This window comes from Megalops cyprinoides, chromosome 8, assembly GCF_013368585.1.
Source record: "Megalops cyprinoides isolate fMegCyp1 chromosome 8, fMegCyp1.pri, whole genome shotgun sequence".
NCBI lineage: Eukaryota > Metazoa > Chordata > Actinopteri > Elopiformes > Megalopidae > Megalops > Megalops cyprinoides.
Genome location: NC_050590.1, coordinates 9,849,836 through 9,872,669, shown reverse-complemented (window position 1 = coordinate 9,872,669; position 22,834 = coordinate 9,849,836). Strand labels below are relative to the sequence as shown.

At 41.3% G+C, this 22,834-nt stretch overlaps 1 protein-coding gene across 1 annotated transcript; it reads right to left on the bottom strand.

Annotated features, from left to right (window-relative positions):
- Positions 1-3,754: 3,754 nt before the first annotated feature.
- On the bottom strand, positions 3,755-22,367 carry duox (dual oxidase). The gene is given in 33 exon segments (XM_036535577.1): positions 3,755-3,877; positions 4,043-4,171; positions 4,373-4,528; positions 4,738-4,896; positions 5,407-5,639; positions 6,164-6,317; positions 6,415-6,542; positions 6,960-7,009; positions 7,202-7,301; positions 7,626-7,856; positions 8,230-8,408; positions 9,811-9,862; positions 10,010-10,102; positions 10,361-10,536; positions 10,725-10,818; positions 10,967-11,192; positions 11,331-11,516; positions 11,876-12,078; positions 12,542-12,655; positions 13,049-13,186; positions 13,769-13,887; positions 14,302-14,477; positions 14,643-14,809; positions 15,104-15,206; positions 15,650-15,740; positions 17,476-17,572; positions 17,838-17,901; positions 18,245-18,411; positions 19,548-19,749; positions 20,148-20,335; positions 21,645-21,809; positions 22,020-22,103; positions 22,358-22,367. Coding segments are annotated over 33 exon segments (4,557 nt in total).
- Positions 22,368-22,834: the final 467 nt, after the last annotated feature.

Below are 22,834 nucleotides of genomic sequence, written 5' to 3'. Positions count from 1 at the left end.
ATGTTATTTTGTTAGTTTTTTGTAATATTATAGTACAGCCTGCGTAAAGAAAATGCTTATATTTCACAAGCCACTTAAAGGAGGTTTGAAACTTTTCAAATGCCCGCGGCAACCTATATCTAAAATATCAAATGTACTTTAAAACTGATCCTCACAGAAATAATCATTGGATGATTTTCTCTCTGTTATGTGGCTACTGATTATCTAGTAATTAAACTTGTTCCTGAAGTGGACAGAGATTTTGAGTCATTCTTTTGAAAGCTAGAGTCTTTGGAATCTTTACATGTGTTGCAATAGTGTTGCATCATAATGATAAGTGCTCAACAGACAAACCAAAGCCAGGACATTGTATAATTTATCAACTCTTCTGACAGTATTGACAAAGAAAAAAAAATCCTTTAAAGAGGCATTAGAACAATTGCATTGCGTGCTAAAAAAGAAGTAGCCTTTGCTCCACTTGCCAGTCCAAGTGCCAAAGAAGAAGTCCATACCTTCATCATACAATCAGCTGGTGTGGTACATCAAATAATGAGCAGATTGCCTTAGCTATCTGAAACTTTGTGGAGTTACGTATGCTTTTAGTCACACAGATAGGTACATTTCATGACATCTCAAGAGCTGAATATCCTTGCAATATCAGATATTGATTAATTTATGTAGAGGGGAAACATTTTGAAACATTTTTGTAAGGTATTAGTCTTGATAATTAGAAAGCACATACTGTATATAACAACATCCTATATTGACTACTGGAGCTAATTGTTTAGGTCCTTTATATAATGAGCTCTGAAAGGTTCTGAAGTAATCTCAATACATAATTTAATAGAAACTATTGAAAAAAATGACATACATTTTTTGTGGGTCGACAACGTGATGTGCAGTGTGCAGGGTTTAAAAAAAAAAAAAGCTTCCTGAAAATGATCCAGTTCTATCAGTTTTGTGATGTTGGTGTAATGTCTTAGCAAAGGCTTTTGTGATACTCAACAAAGTATTATGTTTTAGTATTCGCACCAACCTCAAAGCAACAATCAAAAGACCTTGGCCCATGTAAATCACAGCCAGGATGGATCTCTTGATTTGATGTAAAATTGATCTTAAGGAGGACTTGACTTTCTCTCTGTGACTTTTTCCACATTTAAAGTTAGTATAGGGAAGGAATTAGCCTGTGATTTAATTGGCACTAAAGTCAGCAAACATTGCAGCGTACTTCCAGACGGCTTGTGGTGTACCAGTAATTGGCCGATTGCTGCAGTCAGATGTGTGTAACTTGGTGGAGTTCTGTGTGCTCTTAACCACAGTGACAAGGTTTATTGCATGCAGATCCAGCTGCTGAATTATCTTATTATGTACAGAGTTACATTTGTGAGATTAGCACAGCTTTGTTTGGGTTTTCTATAGAATGGGACGCATAATCTGGTTTGTTGTTATCTCTTGCGGAACACCCAGTGTTCTGTGTTTAATGTTCTTTGGAACTATTTAACTATCGTTAAGTAGTTGCATTACTGAAATAGCTGATCAGGAACAAAAGATAAACTGGTATTATATGAGTCATCTTCCACTATGGCACAACCATGTGAACAACATTTTGGCATCATTTTTATCTTAATGACCCTGTCTCTTCTGTCCAACCAGGCTATCAGAAGAATCAAAGATCTTTCAAAGGCACAGTTAAGAGTGGACTATAAAATTTTGATTTTTTTTTAACTTCTTGAAAGAGAAGCCAGTAAATATGCTTTCTCCTTAATGTGGCGTAAATTATTCCTTCAGATTGTGAACAGTCTTTCATAGAATTATATAAAAGCGGTAGACCTTCATTTTAAAGTGCACTATTTACCTGGTATTTACAAAGAAAGTACCAACAAAATCTGTCCAGCCAAGCGGAGAGCTTCCTCTGTCCCTTATAAAGAGCTTAATAAAGAGTCTGAACATGATTCTACAGTGGTGTTCTAGAATGGTTCTATTTTAACAGAAGCAACATGGAATTCAGTGGAAAAGTAATTAAGGATGTATTACCATGACCTTGTCTGTTGCAGGGATAGCTGTCTGCTTGATTGAAGATTGGATCTACGATATCTGTGGTTCCTCGCTAGTCCCAACCAATCCTGAGTAAATGCGCTTAGTGTTGCGCCCCCCCCCCCCCCCCCCCCAAAAAAAAAAAATCACCAAATGCATCTGGCATACAATATGTATAATCCAGCAGTGTACTGCAGTGGTAAGTGAGATTTACGACTTTGCATAAACATTCAAGAGATATTGAACTTTGAATTTATGAAGTTTTTTTCAAAGATCCATGACTCAGTAACTTTTTATTCCAGATAATGTCCTCTTTTTTCAATCGGCGTGACTAATTTTTTACTGTTTGAGGCCTTGTCCTAGGCTGGTAGTCTTTCTTAGAGTTGAACAAGAGGGCTCATTGTGTAGCCCTGGGTCTCCTGAAAACAATGATATGCAATATTAGTGTATGAGTTGGACAGATAGGGTTGTACAGGCACACAAGTAAAAGTAGCAAAAATGGGGCAAAATACCCCTGGGACCCAAATCCTACATTTGAATTTACATTTATTCATTTGGCAGATGCTGTTAGGTAGCGCTAATGAACTAGGGTAATCTTCATGGATATTGGTGGTGCAAGCAAATCAGTTACAGTAGTTACAGTAACTAACAACAGCCTATAGGACATATACTCAGAGTTGCAGAATGTCAACAGCATAGTTATCAAGACTATCTGCCTTTTATCGAACAGGCAACATAAGTTAACATAAATTCACTTTTTTTTAAATTCCAAATAGATTGTTTTGAACATATTTATTTGTATTAGTTCCAACCATTTCTGTTGATATTTTGCTGATCTGAATATAGAATACATATGAAATCATGGAAAATTAATATAAATTAATATATATAAATGATTTGTCAGATTTGTGTGTGAGAGTATAAAAAGTGTTGTAGTCATTGATACACTTGATGACAAAGTGTCATGTGAAATATTTTTATAATTAAAGGGATTTATAATTCACATCAAATGAATATACAGGATTTACACAGGGCTGTTTTAATTACATAAAGAGAAGCATTCTTTTCGCCAGGACTTTAAAATGTATTTCTAATAATCTGCAATTGTCTCCACACACATACCACACAGCAGTAACAACTGTGTATCTGTCTTTGGGAAAGTGAAAGTAATGCCCCTTTAACAAAGAACGAAGACAAGGGAGATTTGCAATAATATTTTATTTTATTTTTCACAATCATACCATAACAATTACTGTGCCGTGTTTAGAAGAGGCTTGAACACAGTGCATTCTATTAATAGTCAAACATAGTGCAAACAAGACTGTTTAAATTGCAACTACATTGATTAACGATGTCACAGATATTGGTATTAAACAATTATTGTAAACCACCAATGCATCCAAGATTTGAAATAGATGTTATTAATAGGTAGATTATTGCTTTTCTACAGATACTGTGCAATCCGTATAAGCAGAGCATAAAAAATACAATATTACTTATCACATATTTACCTTTACTACATTGCTGACATCTCCAGGGGTTAACTACAGAAAATCATCAATTGCAAACAGTGAATTTCAGAATGCATTACAATTATTTTGTGCGGACCATACTTTCGCATTTTGAAACAGCCTATGAGATTAAAGCACAGCTTCACATTTTAATGTGATATTTAGCATCAGCTTTCCTCATTGGAGTAGGGTCCTTCATACTTTCCATGTCCAGCAAAAACACTCGTGGATTAGAAATTCTCATAGTGGTGGATGAAACGGGTCTGGTCACACCTATTCATCTGCTGACAGGCTTTCTCCACATTTTTGGTAAGGCCAGGGGGACCGCAGCTGAACACCCCAATTTTGCTCACCTTGGAGGGGAGAAGAAGAGGACATGTTTCTGATGGATTATGGAGAACCCAATGATTACATGGAGCTGAACATGTGTTTACATCTGTATAAAGTCAGGCACTGCACTTTAACAGAGAGGAACAACATTAAACGAAAAACAAAGAGCTGCATAGACTTGGTCTCACCTCAGGGTGTACACCCTGCAGGGAGTTGAGGAAGGATGGAAAAGGGGGGCGGCCAAAGTGGGTGATGGAGCGCAGGCCGGTGAACAGGCTCCGGTTCCACACCTTCTGAAAGTGCCGCTCACACACATACTGCAGGAGGAAGAAGGGTCTTTTCATCTGCACCATGACCAGCATCATCATTGCCATCATCCTCACCATCATCATCATCACCTGTCCTCATCCTCAGCATCACCAACCATGGTTTCAATCACCCTCACCGTCACCATCATTATCGTTCCGGCTTTTATTTATGATGTCGGCATATTTGTTAGATTTAAGAGACTCCCTTACCAGCATTGTGGTCCGCAGGTCAAACTTTTCAGCCAGCTGAGTGATGTAGATGTGGACAGAGACCAGCTCCTGGGCGTCCATCTCTTCCACTTCCCTGATGATGTCAGAAACCCACTCAAACTGCTTCTGTGTCCGAGTCACCCAGATGAAGTACACCTTAAGGAACACGAGCACACGCACACACACGCACGCACACACACACACACACACACACATACACACACACACACACACACACACACACACACACACACACACACACACACACAAACAGAGCTTGTATTGAGATGCTTTCTCATCCATTACTTACCAACAACAAAACAGCAGAACCAAGACCCCCGGGACATTTCTTTCACTTCACTCACTTTCTTGCACTGAATCCTGAAGTTGACTGAGGACTTGAACACCAGGTCCTTCAGGATGGAGGCAAACGGAGTGACCCCTATCCCACCACCCACCAGAACAGACACTTCAAAGTTCTTCCACTCCTGGTGCCCCTCCCCAAAAGGCCCGTCCAGATACAGCTGTAGAACCGGACAATCACAGAGGAGAAACGAGATAAGAGACCAAAATCAAGAGAGAGATGGGTTAGACCTCAAAGCTCACATAGCCACCAAAATCTCAAAATACTACTGCTCTACCATTGAGTTGTGTTTTCTGCAATATGAGTGTGACGGAAGCAGAGTTGCATTTTGGAATTCTGGTCATACTTTTGGCTCCTAAGCAGAACTCATGGTTGCCTTGGCCACCTTGCACAGTCATGCAACAGAAATGCTATATTGACCTCTCCAAAGAAGGAGCTCTGTTATCAACAATGCAATAAAAATGTACTGTACTTAAGGGGAAATATGTCCATAATTGTTCAACTCAATGTCCTGTGCAGGGTCATACTGCACTACTGAGTGACACAAGAGTGGCAGAAAAACATGTATTTTGAACCACTGCAGTGAGTTTGAACCTAGGTCTACAGAAATGGGTTGTTTTTTGAGAGCACTCCCTTAGTGCATCTTTCCTTTGCACTAGCATTTTCTTGCCTTTGGGTATGCCCCCTGCTCTCTCAAGGCCTCAGGCTTATAGCACTCCCGCAGCTGGCTGGTCCAGGGCCCCACCGCCCGAATGTGCAGGCTTAGCGTCTTCTCGTGGGGAGCGGAGGTCAGCGTGAAGGAGTGGTACTCATCAGTGCCGAGAGCCAGGCATGCCACGCGCACCCACTGCCCCGACCGGTACACAAAGCCCTGAGGACGCTTAAACTGCAGGTAGGTCACACCTGCAAGGGGAACAGCCATGGTGCTAAATACAACTCGTAAAACTGCACAGTCTTAAAAAAATCCATTCTGTATATGGAGGCAAGTAAAGAAAAATGCTCTATCAATAAATCAAAAAAAATTCTAGCAGCTAGGCATGCATAGGTCTGTCATAGAGTTCTTAAGTCATCTCCAAGCGGACCTAATCCAAGCACTGTGGATGTACTACTGCAATATAAGCAAGCTTTTAAAAGGGTCTATTCTGGAGATGGATATGGAGATGGCCTTAAACTCAGGTTCAGCTCATGGTGATTTCCTGCAGGTGTGGTTGTGGTTTTTAGTTAGCAGTATAGCATAGTGGTAAGGAGCAGGCCTTGTGACTGGTTGCTGGTTCAATTCCCTGCTGGGGCACTGCTGCTGTGCCATTGGGCAAAGTACTTACAATTGCATCAGTAAATATCCAGCTGTATACATGGATAACAAGTAAAAACTTTTGGACAAGAGCAACTGCTAAATGGCAACGTAACATAATGTAGTTAGTGGGTACCTGAGGGCAGAAGTTCAGCTTTCACCACTGGGATCTCCACCTTCTTCCTGCTGAGGCTAATAAGCTTGTCGAACAGGAAGAGAATGGCAGGGGGAATCAGGTATATGTAGAATCGGGGCTCCTGGAGCAGTGCGAAGCTGCCGTGGATCACAGTCTGCCAAAGAGCAGGGGATAACATCAGAATGTACCTTTAACGGCAGTCATACCATATTCATATTATTAATGTTCATAGTGAACAGGTAAAGACTCACCAGAGTGTAGACCAGGACGTAGAGGTAATGTGTGACCCAGAAACCACGGAAACTGATGCGGCGGAAGTAATGCGAGGCAAAGACATACATGGTGGCCAGGACGAGGAGCAGGAGAACCCCGGTCATGCCTGTGGGTGAAATAAAACGCACACCAACACACATGCAAGCACACACAGGCATGTACACACACGCACACATGTGCACATACATGTATACATACATGTATACATACATATATATACATATATAAAAATGTGTGTATATATGCACACACATGCACATGCACACACCCAGAGACAAACACATACACACACACACACATACACACAAACATGCACATATATCCATGTGGACACAACCACATGTATAAACATATATGTACACCCACACATGCAACCGCAATGGTTAACCCTTAGCCAGAGCAATTAGACCCCCATTTTAGGGTGAACTTTAAAGTATTTCCAGTAACCCAGGAAATGGCTCAAAATGGGTCAGCATTCTTTGGTCTATTACAGAAAATTCAGCAGGTTCCGATGCTTTTCTACCTGGAACTGTCTCAAAAAACCACCAGGACCACTTCTGGGGAAGTTCATACCTAAAAATCAAATTTAAAGACAAACGTGACACATTTCAAGCTACACATTCTACGCAGGTACTGATGACAGTTGAAAATTGGTTGTTCAGTGCTGAAAATAATAAACTTATCAGGTTACTTGAAGAAGTAGATCAATTCCACAACTTCTCTCATCTTGAAAAACAGTTCTTGAAATAGAATAGAAAGACTTACCCATCATTGAAAAAGACTTTGGGGAACAAACAGGCAAGGATGCTGAGGTCGCTGACAGAGAAGATGTAGACATTGACCGCATGACCCAAACAGTGGATGACTGTAAGACAAGGGGGTGAAATTGCTACCAAACTTTCAGGAAAGTAATCAGTTTAAACACTATACTGACATTTCAGACATACAGACCGTAACATGCCAAAACCTGAGCACTGCAACTGGCTTATGTCTAACCATAAAAAGCAGTTCATCCATTACATTACATTACTATTCATTTAGCAGAAGCTCTTATCCAGAGCAACGTCCAGCACAATAGAACATGAGTGTATCCATTCAAGTTGAATGAGCAACAGTTTCAGTCATGTCAGTGTCAATCCAATCAGGTAACCACTCACTACTCATGTGATACTACAACGAGTGGTAAGACCTGTGAGGATGATGGCGGCCATGGCCATCCATCGGTGGAAGTCGATGGCGGCATCAAAGGGGATGTAGCGGTTGAGGAAGGTCTCTCGACCCAGGGTGATGAGGTTGCGGCAGACGGTGAGCAGCATGTAGGGGAACAGGAAGGAGATGGCGGCAGCTGAGCCCCGCGACACCATGATGCCCACCGACGTGGTTTCAGGGATGCCGCTGGACTCCGCCTGCAAACCGTAGTCTAAAAAATGGGCTGGTGGTTTGTGTCTGTTAGTGCAGGGAATGTGATTGGTGAAAGCATGAAATCAACTTCATTCATTCAAGTCAAGCGAGTTTCTGTCAATCGATTGTTGCAGCAAAATTTGAGAAAAGAAGCTTCCATAAAAGCTGTATGCAAATTTGAGACAGATTTATAATTAAAATGAAATCAAAATAAATTAAAATTATGATAAAAATGTACATTTGAACAGTAAAAATAATAAAGCATAATAACAACAATGGAACAAAATCTGTGACTAAACAGCACTGTCGGCAGAGGATAGTTGAGCAATAATTAAGTGCAATTCAGAAAAATCAACTGAGTGACTTGAGAAGACTCTAAGAGGGGAACTTACAATAGCATCTCTCCAAAGCCACTCCTGCAGAAATGCCGCAGATGATGGCGGCACACACGATGTGGCGGCGATAGTTCTCCACAAAGCGCTTGAACTGCTGGATCCTCTGCTGGATTGGATTCCTGTCGTATCTCTCCCTCCTCGCCTTGACGTAAACGCGAGAATTGCAGAGCCCTGGCCTAAAAGAACCATTTGGGAGACCTTGTTTTTACATGTACAGGTAACAATGCTATAAGGTTTATGAGGTTGTTGGGCAAACGGAGGCAAGCCATTTGGTTATTGTGTGAGACACATTTGACATGTCAGATAAAGTTGCGGTGATCTTAAATTAACTCGAACATAGATCAGTAACTTGCAAAACTGCAGCAGTAGGAGGAATTACTCCAATGTATTTAGTTTTTTTTTGTTGCAAGGAAAGACTGTGAATGAAACTATGCGGAACAAGATGTCAATCCCATCCTGTGCAGGGACCAAGCAAGATGATATCATTGGACGAAGTGCGAATTACCAGACATGATGTCACTCACAGAGACCACGACGTCACTCACACTAGCACAGGTGCCTCTGCACACAATTAGGGGTTAACTGCGAGTTAAGCTTTCTACATAAACGCAACAGCTGCAGTGAAAACCTCACTCCCTGTTATTATCTGCAGTTCTACCCACAGGTGGACGTGCATGTTCTCATGTCACCAAAGGGAAAGCCATGTTTAATCTCATTCTCACTCATGAATGGTCATAATCACTACCTGACCCGGCTGCGAGAACTGTCTTCCTGCCGGCATGGAATAACAGTATGGCCACAGACATGGAGACATTTTGCCCCAATAACCGGCTCCGCGTTTCCTCACAGGGCAATTTACATCAGAAGCAAAACTACAAATCGACATGCAGTGAACTGAGTCTAAAAGAGCACAGACTGCTACAGAGAATTTCCCTGCCATATTCTGCACAACAAATAGTTTTACAGACAATTGCTATTTTTTAAATCTTAGATTTAGACCCACAGATTTTTTTGCCCTTTTGTCTATGTATATTGCTCCTTAAACACTCACGTTCAACATGTGAGAATAAGTAAAAAAGTGATTAGAAAAACACAAGACGTCAGCACCCAAAGACCATGAAGTCACTGATTCCAAACTGTGTAACGGCAATGGGTGACTTCATCTTGCTGACCACAAAGCATACCAAGGCTTACCAACTTAGACCACATTGCACGCAATTAGAAAGAGGCTGCACGACATATAGAGTCAAAGCTCCATGTCGGATGTTAATTTACTGGTTTATGATCATGCAAACACTGAAGCCTGCATGACCGTAGAGATATACATGTAGCATGGTGCTCTGCCTAAAATGTGATCCTGTTTCTTGGTATGATTCCATTCTATCACAGGTGGCCCAAAGCATTAAAGTGATCATGATTTGAGATTTGAGGAAAAATAGCTTCTACAAATGTAACATGTTCATCCATACCAAACATGAGACCAGGAATCCAAGTCTGCAGCCCAGCCAGCACTTCAAATGTGAATACCACCCTCTTTATCATTAAGGTATTAAGGTGGAAGAAGAAACACAGTCTCACTTTTTTCCCAGTCTTCTGCGCAGATCCTGTCCACTGTCGTTCAAATCATTCTCTCCTTCGGGCCGCAAACTGAGAGAGACAAGCGCAAAAGAACAGATCGTGAAACAGCTCCATCCCTGGCACCCAGTTCTCTATGCCACTGCCTGATAAAATAAGTGGTAATGCCCTAAGTCCATCTCCTGTCCTTTCACGACCCTGCTATTTGGTATCTTTGGTAGGACTCACTTTTCTATAGTGATGAAGGACACGCGCTGGCTCCGGTCCAGTCTGCGCCTACCCTGCATCTCCATGCCTGTACAGAGAGGAAGGGGTCAGCTGTAGCCATGCCAGAGAAGTGAGTGGCCTATGTAACATAATGCTAGACTTTGACTAGAATTTACATAACACTATGAGAGAACAACAACCATTTCAGTCAGCTGAGCAAGGAGCAAAAGCTAACTTACCTAAAACAGACACACGCCCTCTTATTAACACGAAGTGTGAACACATTAGTTAGCCGATACATGACAGGGTAGGACAGAGACAGAGTGCGAAAGCTCAAACCCCTAACCTTTAACGTTGAGCTGTGCGAACTGCAGCTCATTCTCATGGTCACGCAGGAGGAGGTGGAAGTCCTCCCAGGTGATGTGCTCCTTGTCATTGAACCCTGCTGCTTCTAGCATGGCCTCGATGGCCTTCTCAGCCTGGCTCTTTGAGAGGCAGCTGCTGGAGATTTCGATGAAGGACCTACAGCAATTGGGCAGGGGGGGAGGGGACAGTTAAAGCATGGATCATATTTGTGAAAAATTCAGATTATTTTGTCAGTTTCATCCAAGCTGTGCAGAGAGCAGGACTCATGATGTCTGATCTGAACTTTCAGGCAGTCAGTGCAATTCACAAAGCATGCTGAAATGCAACAAAAAAGACAGACTCACCTCAGTAACCTTGAAAACTCCTCTTTTGACAGGAACCCATCACCACTTATATCATGCATGGAAAACAGAAGTTTTGACTTCTCCTCTGGAGAACCTGTTCCAATCCCCCCAAAAAGCACAAATAAACCTTAGGAAAAAGGAGGTCTCAAAAATACAAACACACACACAATACTTTAAACTTGTAGAGCAGTTACTATGTGACTAATTGTCTAAGGCAGCTCCCATGAAGAACCTGGCCTCACCTTTCATGAAGATTACAATAACATCCAGGAACTCCTGGAAGGAGAGGTAGCCATTGCCGTCTTTGTCAGCCAGAGTGAACATGGAGTCCACAAAAAGTGAGTCAGGTTTGAGTCCCAGGGCCTCAGCCAGCTCCGCTCTGCTGAGCTCGCACTGCAGCGTCTCCCTGGTCTTCCTGGAGGACACGCCGCTCAAGTCTCCCGCATCACACCTCTCAATCTCCAGGATCTAAGAACCAATAGAGACATGGTGGTGTGTTGTACAGACCCGCCGCTGAACAGGCCAGGGAGCAAGCAGCACCACATCACAAACATTAGCGTCTGTTGAGGCTCCGTTTGAACAGGTTCGCCCTCAGAGGGTACTGACCCGAGCAAAGGCAAGTCTGAAGAAGGTCTCTACAATCTGTCCCCTCTGCTCTTTGGTCACGGCCTCCTTCAGCAGCTCCTGCTCCCTCAGCTCCCTCATGATCACGTCCGGGACCTTGCAGGTCACCTCAGAGTGCAGGTGACCCAAAAATTCGGAGCGCTTGCTCTCATCCTCAAAAAACAGCACCTGAAATCAGACAAAGACAAGCTGAGGCAGAAACAAAACGAAGTAAAAAGAGCCAGAACAAAAAGAAGCAAAAACAACATGTGGCCCCAATGATCCCTAACAAAGAAACGCAAGAGCAGGTATAAACACTGAAAGTCAAACATTGAAACAACAAGTAAAACTGCATGATGATGCTAGTGCAATCACTTTACAAATGAAGCATCAGCCAAGGGAAGGTTAGAAAAATGTTTGCATTAGACTGATTGCATTGGTATAAAACAGTGGTTGGCACCCACTGTACTGTAGTCTCCAGTCTCTAGGCTGGGTGACAGACTAAGGGCTCGTGCAGGATAACTGACCACTTCCCACCCTGAACTGACCAGGTCATACTCTTTAGGGACTTTGAGCAGCAGGACACGGCTTTGTTTATTGTTGGACACGAAGATGTGCAGGTGGCTCTGGCCGATCAGGTTGAGGGATCGGAGCTTGGTGCCACTGCTGTCCAGTATCACCAGCCTCTTCTCTGAGTCCAGATCCAGCCTCACTGGACATAGTGTCTTGTCAGGGCCCTGCCACTCATCGGCTTGGAGGGGAGAGGCAGGGAGTTAAGAACATTAGTGGAGAGAGATACACCTGGACACTGTTACACATGCTATGAGGTTATCAGCCAGGTTATCATTTTAAATACTTTTTCATGCATCTCGTAAATGGAATTGCACCCATGGTAATGCCAAGTCGACGCAAGGTCATTAGGCAAACACCGTGACAGTCTATGGAGACAAAATCTGCAGACAGTGAATCACTGTTAGACTTGTGATTGTGATTGTGATTGACCTGTCACTACTTCATACACATTTTGAGCTTCACTGAACAATTTCAGCCTGTAAGAATAAGGTGAAAAACCGCCACAACCTGAGCAAGCATGGCCATGAATAGCGCCCCCTGTTCAGTGACACTGTGTTAGATCAGACAGGCATCCTGGGTAATGAGAACCCTTTTTTAGGGGACATCAGTACAGTGCCTTTCTCTGCAGTCAATGGCCCCACCTGTGATTCCCACGGCCGGCTCCTCTGTGCTGTCCACAGCACGCCGCTTCTTCTGAAACCTCTTAAACTTGGACTTGCGGAAATAGGCCACCAGGTAAGCCAGGAGACAGCTCACTTTTAAGGGAAGAGAAAGGGGTGAAATTACACCCTGCAACTCTAAAAGAGAAAAGCCCTTTGAAACCGAAAATAAGTGTCTATTGCTCATCACAGATGTGGAAACCTCTCTTTAAGTCAAATCCTTATCACTTTCTCTTTTTCACTTTCATGTTTCTCGCCAAACAACACAAACAAGGCCAGGGTCCTTTTTAACAGTCATACTGTTATAAACCACAAATAAATGCCAAAACTACCCCAGTGGAACTGAAACTCCTCAGCACACAGTTCTTCAAATCATTAAAACAAACATTTATGGCTATCAATGTATGTAAACCCATGTCTGATTAAACACTGTACAAACACACTTAATACACAAAGGTTTTTATGTGTATGAACGGTGCGAAGACAGACCTGGAGGGAGCATGAACAAGGCGACTACAGTGATACCAAATCCAGCTTGGCTGCCATCAAAGTAGTTGAGGGTGGTGGCGTTGGTGCAGGAACAGAGTGCCCCAGCATCTATCTGCTGTGGCTGGGGACAGGGGTCACCTGTGTGACAGGAAGACACGTCACTGAAAGATGGGCCACCAAGGAGTGCCAACAGTAAAGAGTTCCAAGTACTGGGCAAGCTATGGCTCAAGTACAATTTTAAATAAAAAAATTAAAAAATGAAGTGTTTTGGATTGAAGTTCCATCAGACACACCATATGAAGAATTTTAAAATGTGGTAGGCAAGTAGGTAAGTCCTAGGTGGGTAGTGATTCCTGTATGACTATGTGTGCCGCCTTGTTTATTACTACAAAGAGGGTAAAATAATGACATGGAAAACTCTTTTAGATGGAGGTTCCACCACACGTTCACACAAGTATGGCAGTACAAACAGTATTCTGTACATGATATACTGCGGGTAAAATTAGGAGAGTTGACTAATTGGCTCACTTTATTTATTTTATTTATTTATTTATTTTATTTATTTATTTATTTATGTGTCATCTCCCAGGTGAAACAAATGCTGACACAGAAATACATATTCATATCTTGTTTGGTGTTTCAATTATTTTGTCGGCCTCCTGTACGTATTAATTGAATTCCTGTATGCAACAAGCAACATGTAGGTCAATAGGTCTTCACCATCTTTCCAGAAAAACACATTCTTCTGGATGTCCCCGGGTTCTGCACTTGTGACAGCTATTATTACATCATGGAAGGTAGTGTTGCGAATGGTTTCAATCTCCTCGACAGTGAACAAACTGAAGGAATAAAAATAATAAGACAGCCACTGTCAGATCTCCAAAGTGAGCACAAACACAAAGCCTGAAAATTCTCACACCGAACAAGCTGGAGCTGCCTGCCAAGACACAATGGTCTAAGTAATATTTACATTACATTACATTAATGTAATTTAGCAGAACTTCTTAAGCAGACTGACTTATATATGCTACAACTTTACATGTTACCCACTGACACAGCTGAATATTTGCTGAGGCAATTATGGGTTACCTATCTTGCCCAAGGATACAGCAGCTGTGCCCCAGCGGGGAATCGAACCTGCAACCATCCGGTAGACCTGCTCCTTAACACTATGCCACACTGCCGCCCTATATTTACAGGAACTGTGTAACTGAGTGAACATATAACCCCTGACCGGGAAAAAAATGTAATACCCATTCTGTCTGTTTTCGAACCAGAAGCGGTCTCCATTTCGAATGCGCTCAAACTGGTCAAGGATGATGGCGGAGAAAACTGGCCCTGGGCTTCCCCAAGATTCCAGAAGTCCTCCTGGGAACAACTCCAGTTTGGAGATGTCATTGCCATAGAGTGCTGCCAGGTCTTGGAATAACTGCAAAATGACATGCTCATGAATATACTTGATTAATTCACAAGCATCCTGAACTTCAAATAAATTTTCAAATAAATTAAAGTCAATTCTTTCCAAAGTTTCTACCTTTCAGAGGGTATTGTTTTGGTCCGGGTATTGGTTTCAGCATTTCCAGGTTTGACTTACCTGTGGACTGTTCAACTCAGGATTGATCTCATCCCAGCTGCTAACTGGCTCAAGGTTGAAGGCTGCCCTTGCCTGGTTGTAGCTGGGCAGGCCAGTGTCCCTGCCCCTCTGGATGGTCAGAGCCACCAGGTCTGAGCGGGAAAACCTTAAGGGCCCGTACATATAATCTGACCATTGGAGATAGGAAAACAGTAAGGAAACAATTCCTTTGTTTGAACAGTAAGGTGTTAAGGTGTTTTATCAGTAGTGAGAATTAAGTGCCTGATAAAAATGGTTTCACAATTATGCATAATTTGATTGAACATTATCGCTTCTGTTGTAATATCTACAGTGAATGTACCTTGCAAAAAAGACACCAACCGATCACATCTGAAGCACACTGAAGCACATATGAAGCACATAAAATGAATAAATAAACAAAATCTCATGCAAATACATGACGAAAAAAACAACCAAATTACCCATTAAATCCTCCACAATGATGTTGTCTTCTCTCTCTGCAATCTGCGAAGCCATGCCCATAATGAGGTCATCAACATCCTGGCCCATCCGCAGGTTTGGGTTCTACAACAGAAGGGCATCTGAAGGCAGGGGAGACCCAACTACTGGAGCCATTTTGTTACATTAACCCTTTCGTACGTGACCTATTTCATGCTACGTAGTGCGCGTGTTACGTTACATGGTTTGTTATGTTTTAGCTTTATTGAGCTTCTCATAGTTTTCACCACCGCATTTACTATGCTTTGTAACGTTAACTCATTGTTTCCTCAAAACTAACGTTAGCTAGAATTTTTTTTCCAGTCCAGTGTTCTGATCACACATTTGACTGTACACGCCAAAGGGCCAATTACACCGGTGTGACCGTACGTGCGAAAGGGTTAAACAAACTGTGTGGCACTGGAGGACTGCAGCATTGTGAGTTTTTTTTTTCACTCTGCTTTGATGTGCCAGCTTTATCTCTTGTTGGGTTTGTGGACCTGGAACTCCTCCAGTCAGACCTACTGTACCTGTCTGTTCCAGAAGCTGTTGCACACACGCATCGCTGGGGATGTGCTCCCGTGGATGTTGATAATGTTCCGATAGTGGCAGGTGCTGTTTCTGTGGCCAAAACAAATATTAATCTCTTATTTAATATTGGGAGCGTTGCAAGGCTCAAAATCAAGAGTGACATCAGCTTATCTTTTTTTCTTTGAAAATTTCAGCCGTAAGCAACAAGAACGACAGACTCGCATAGATCCGTTTTGTTCACCAGATACATCCGAAGTCCCAGTACAGTATTTGAATCAGTGTTTGAACTTCCGAGTACTGTACATTACATAAGTCATGTATTTGCAGAGCAAACACCCTTAGTAGACAATACACGCCTTACACATTAACACAGCTGTGTTACATGTGAAAAAGTACCTTACTCAAGAGTAAAGTCACAGCATCCCAAAAAGGCTTAAACCCATAGGTTTTAACTGAGAAACAACCATAAATTAAATCACTGCAATACAGTCACTGATATCCTGCTGCTCCTGTTCTGCTTTCCTGCTCCCGAGAATATTCATTTTTGCAAAACAAAAATGAAATAATAATTAAACGTACAACGCTTTTGCTTTTTCTTTCTGCACTTCACTCCAAATCCTTCTCCCAAACTCAATGTTCAGTTCAGTTCAGTTAAAACCTTAAACTGTGCCAGTAACCTGGAGCATTCTGTTAGCAAATAAAAACAACTTTCCTCAATCAAGCAGAAATCGTACCTTTCATCGGTGAATAAAACAATGCACTATGGTGTTTGTTGCCTCAATGTGATGTCATGAATTATCCTCCTTTGGAGATTACAAATTTATTTCAGTAGTGGATTTTTTTTTTAATTAAAGTACACGAAGGGTGGATCTTAACATTTATACCCAAAAAAGACCTGTGTGGAATATGGCTTGATGCTTGGAAAAAAAGAAATTTAATAAAGAGTGTACAAAATCGCCTTCTACTAGCAGTATTAGAAGATGAGATTTACATTACATTTACATGTATTCATTTGGCAGACGCTTTTATCCAAAGTGACTTACAAGTGAGGTACAATACAACACAAGCGAAAAACCATACAGAGACAACAATATTAGAAGCACTGCATGACCGGGTTTCAATGGTTGGCCAGGCAAGGTACAAACTAGCAGATAGATAGATAATGAGTGTGTTAAACCATTAGATTGCTTTTTTATATAAAAATATCTTATAGTTTAGTAGGAGACAGTTTGAGACATGAGAAGGGGGGTAGTGTTTCAGGTGCTCAGGTTAGAGCAGAAGAGCTGTGACTTCAGAAGACAGAGAGGGACTGGAATGGCAGAATGGATGAAGTGTGGAAGTTAATTCCACCATTGGGGGACAATGGTGGAGAAGGTCCTGGATAGTGATTTTACGCCACGATGCAATAGGACCACCAGACGCCGTTCAGTAGCAGGAATGAATATGAGTGTAGACTGTGGTAATTAATTTACTAATTGAGATGATCAAATGACCCAAGCATTCGTTGTTGATATTCACTATTTTTGTTTATGAATGAACTTTTTTTTCATCATGTGAAAATTTGGTTTATTGAAAATACCAGAAAATATCTGCTCAGTATTAGCAGTTACTACAAATACTACCATGTCTATTATTACAGTATTATTTTGGTTTGTTTTCGTGTGGGTAGCCTTTTAATTTGCCTCAAGGGCAGACCTACACACATTTGTTGGGATAGTGACGGCAATGACGTTTTCCTGCACAGGAGGAACGAATACACTGTGCAGAATAGTAGTTGTGAAAAACCAGCTTCATCAATAGTCAGGAAAATGTCAGATTACTGAACCTCATGTAAACGCCAGGGGGAACCATGGTAGTACTGAAACGTATGGCAGCAGACTGAAATTCAGGAGAGATACCAGGATCCACATGCTTCTGGTAGCCTGTAAGAAGAGGAGAGAGCAAATCTGAAAATTAGAGGCAATGCCTATACATACACCATGGGGTGTGCTCCATCAGTACTGTTCTGCATTCTGTCAGTAATTAAAAATGAGAAATAGTGCGAAACATGTCACTCCATAAAAATCACTACCATTAAGGAACAAGAAAATAACACACACACACACACACATATACATGTATGCATCCTAATTGTGGTCAACTGCCAGGAACACTGAAAAATACTTTTTTCTGTAGAGGTGCTCTCACCTGGGTAGGAAGGCACGGTCTTAATTCCAAGGTACCCCGGAAGCCATTCATAGAACACAATATTCTGCAAGGATAAAAAAAGACAATCTTAAACATCTCTAACATCAGGTTAATTGAAGGGTCAGTCCTTTTCCCAAGCACTGAAAAATGTATCATGATTTGGTCTGGGAAGCTACAACAACACTTGTTGCATAGACTCGGCCTTGTTAATGGCAGGGCATCTATTACATCACAGGCATAGCTAGACTCAACAGGGTGGAATCTCAACATGGAGGTGAGGTGACACACTTGTCTTTGACTCAAATAAATACGACTTGTGTTTGTTTCTGTGGAGGCAGCAGTTGCCTTTCAAGTGAACTCCCTAATTATATGGTCAACTGTTAAAAAATGCAGAGTTTCCTCTGTACCTGGAACGTGGCAATGACCCTTTTCCTGGCATTCTGAAACAGTTCTTCATCTGACCACGATGGGTGTTGCTTTTCCAGCTGGGAGGCGAGGTGATTGTGGTACCTGAACCATATAATCCCCTCTGCCACTGTGAACACGTTCTCATTGCCCCAGGCATGCCCAAATTCTGGAAAAATGAAAACACAAACACACAGACTGCTATAAAGCAAATTTTGTCATATTAAGCTCACTGAATTTTACTATCTATAAATATGAAAGGTGACTCCAGTTAGTATCATCAAAATTAATACCCAACTTTCCTCATGCTTTGCTTGCCTTTTTTAAATTTGTATATCAAAATTATTTGTAGGATGTAAATGATCCTAGCTGTACAATATTTTGCACAGTCCTCAAGGAGACTTTATACACTTAACTAATTTGTCAAAATTGTCAATGGTCTAAAAGGAATGATTGTGTATGTGTGTAAATTTAATCTAGTGTAACTGATATTTGAAAAAAATCTCTTTCATGTAAAAACATACAATAACACCAGATCTTTGACAAGTGGATCAATGGGACGTCAGAATTATGAAAACACAAATGAACAAAATGAAATTGTCTGTCATTCAAAATACAACAATGCGTGGGATATGCTGTGGTAAACAAAAAGAGGAAATAAAAAATGGATAAATGTTATAAATGGATAAATGCTCTAACAGCAACTACAAAAAAGGGTTGAAGAATAACCCCTTTGTCTGAGTCACATCGCTTGCGTCAGTATTCAAAGCATCCCTGTATCTATGCAACATAATAGTATGATAATTTAAAAATTACCGATTCCATATGTTTCATCAGACCCCTAAGATGTCATCCAATACCACATTTCTATCTGTGCAGAAACAGCACACAGGACACTGTCAAAGTCACAACTCACATATCAGTCTTTGAACCCTCTGCTAACTGAGTGTTAACACTATTGATTCTCAAAAATTGGTTCTCGGGGTGGCAGTGTAGTATAGCGATTAAGGAACAGGACTCATAATCGAAAGGTTGCTGGTTTGATTCACCACGGGGGCACTGCTGCTGTACGCTTGGACAAGGTACTTAACCCACAATTTCCTCATTAAAAATATCCACCTGTATAAATGGATAACATTGTAAAAAAAAAAATGAACAAAAAAACCTGTAATTGATGTATGTCACTCTGGATAAGAGCATCTGCTAAATGTCAATAATGTAATGTAAAAAGACAAATTTAGACATGTGCCTTTATGTATTTTAATTTTTGGTATGTAACCCACAAAGATGGTAAGTGGTTCTTACCATAGAGTCCACCGCGCCCGTACTCTCCCGTTGAAGGGTTGACAGAGTTCCACATGAAGTAGAGGCTGTCACTCTTCCTAGGGAAGTCCTGGTCTGGCCCTGTGGCCAGGCGGCCCCCAGAGAAGCTCCGCAGGGCATCGCACCATGAGCTGGAGGAACCATAGATGGAGCTCCCATCTATCCAGGCAGTCACATGGTTCACCTGCAAGAGTGGGTGTGAGAATTCAGGACTACAGCAACCAAAAAAACCCAGCAGGACAGCTAATAGCAAACCTCAGGGCAAGAGATAGCTAATAAATTGAGTAATTACTACTCTGTAACAATGAACTGCATATTCAGATCTGAAAAGACTTGTAATAAACTGCGTGTTAAGTTGAGCAAATAACATTGAAGCTGTTTCAGGTCAGCAGACCTAGAAGACTCTTTGACTTGAGACATATATTTTAGCAAAAACTATGTAACTTTATTACATACACGCGTTGACATATCATAGAAATTTTCTTAAGATTCGGCAGTTTTGTCTAAAAAAATTTCTATTGCTTGTCACAGCTACTCTGCACAGGCAGGCTCCAGCTTATGATAGTCCACATTTCCTAGTACCTGTGTACGGGGGTTGTTGGTACTCTGGCTGGTATCCTTGTCCCACTGACTACGCTGAAATGGGAGCAGGATTTTGCCTGTTTTGTTGGGGTCAAAAACAGGATCGCCCTTTGGGACTGGAATGTGCATGAATTCTGGCGGACAGCCAGGACGTCTTGAATCCACAATCTCAAACACAACGTGGTAACCTGTGCATTCATTGCAACAGACACAACAAGGTTTGTATGTAGTCACAGTAAACAGATTAATATTAAGAACAGATGATAATTATACCAAACTGCATCTGCAGTCTTCTACACTGCTCATTGAGTGAGGGTACTGATTAAATTAAACAACTTTTGTCAAACTACATTGGCATATATCAACACAAATAATTTAGCATCACTCTTAATGATTAGCTCTGAATTAATGAGAGCTGTAGACAAGCGTCAGTTTATATCAGTGCACTGCCCTGAGCCATGCTGCACATGCAGAAACCTAAAAAAATCCACAAAGGAGAACCTTAATATAGTGACAGCAGTAAATTAATAATACATTCTTATCAATTATGCAGAAATGCTCAAACTGGTGAGTCAGTAATAATCAAATTATTGCTAACAAGTAAACAACTGAAAATTTATTAGTATGTCCTACTACAACAATAGAGAATTGTAGGTTACATTTTCAATTAAAGGTTTTAGGAAGTCACAATGTTTTGGAGTGGCACACAACAGATGTATTGACAGTGTAAGGCTATGCTGATTTAATAATGTGCATCAGGTTATGATTATGCATAGATAATGGGAAGTAGTGTAGCATAGTGGGTAAGGAGCAGGTTGCCTGTTCAATTCCCCGCTGGGGCACTGCTGCTGTACCCTTGGCAAGGTATTTAACGCACAATTGTCTCAATAAAAATATCCAGCTGTATAAATGGATAACACTGCAAAAAATAACCTGACTGATGTAAGTCGCTCTGGACAAGAGCATCTCCTAAATGCCAATTATGTAATGTAACAATTTAAGATGGGAGACACATTTGGTGGATTTATACACAATATACAAAACAAGATTTCTAGACTGTTATGAAGTTCTGACAGGTTGACCATGATGTGCTAGTGCAGCTAAAGCTTACATTTTTAGTTATATAATATACACAAAGTGAACAGTAAATTCTTAGTAAGCGAAAAATATTTCACATGATTTTTGAAAAAGTTTCATTTGTGTATTCTTGAATTGATTTTTACATTATGCAAAAACAAAAGAAAACGTAGTAAGTTATTTCATGCGGAAATTACGCAATGTGTTATAAAAAGTATGAGCCTTGATGACTTAATATTTTGACATTACAGACACACTGTACTTCAAGATATGAGACAGGTGGCAAATTGCCAAGAAAAGTCAAGTTAAGATCTGTGATTTTCAAAGTTTATAGTTTGTCCGTGCGGATTTTTTGTTACAAGCTGAAATTTCCATTAGAACCGTTTGAACCGAGAGACTTTGAAAAGCAAAGGTCCTTACCAAAGAAGACAGAAAGGACTGTCTGGTTCCGGGAGGAGGGAAAACCGGACGAACCACGCATCGCAGTATTGCTGAGTTCGCGCGGGTTAGGCAGCAGAGGCTCCCCAAGTGGCTGATACACCCCATCAGAATACCGCGCTGGCAGGAGGCGCATTAGCGGCGACCCTGCACGGAAGTGTCAGTCAAATAATTTATCAGTCCGTACAGACATCTGCCTATCTTTTTGTCTCTATGTGAATAACCAAAGCCAGCATGCTAACGAATGCTTAATTGTCAGCAAAAATCAACTGAAACAGGTGCATGAATTTAACTTGTCGAAACTTGTCAAAATGTTATCACCACGTAAAAGTCGATTTATCAAGAATAGCGTATTACCTGCAGTCCCTCGACTGTGAAAGGCTAAATTGTTGTACCAACCATCGAAGCGCTGAACTTCCCAAGTGATGCTGGACAGACAAACTGTGAATGCAAACTAAAGCAGTCATATCTACAACACGTTTACGCAATATATATATATAATGGAGTGAGTATATTATAACGCTAAGTTGTTACTGTATTCAAACAACAATACCAAAGCTTTCTTTCTGGGCTGACAACTTGTAGCTCCTCATTGTAACTGCACGTCAAAAGTCATTCTAGTTGATACTTACTCGTGGCACTAAGAATGAATATTCCCAGTAGTATAGCTGGGAGGTGTAATGCCAGTTTCGTACGTAAATCCATTCTTGCAGAGAGACTTGGTCAAGCAGAACCCCTTTTCTGAGCAAACAGAAGAATCACTCAGACCACTTCTGCGCTTGTTCCTGTGACTGGCGCTGCAGCAACACAAAGCTATTTACCGAAAGCAGAACGTCAGGTATTCAGAACTTTCCTAGCTGTGGTCCAGGTCTCATCTTCTGGAGACCGACAGCTACGGAAACTAACCAAGCGGCGAATATAAGTAATAACAGTCTAAGTATAAACAGAATATGAATAACTCTTCAGAGCCTCCGAGGTTCTGAGTTAACGGATGATTGGCTGTCTGGCAACAGGTGAGCGAAAAGGTAAGTTGTTGAAAACATATCAGAGGTTGGTTGATTTTTAAGATTATTTTTTAAAATATACTTTTAAAGGAGAAGGAGAGGAGATGATTAATCAAGAAGATTAATGTATTGATAAATGTTTTCCGAAATGTGTGTGTTCAGCTGCAA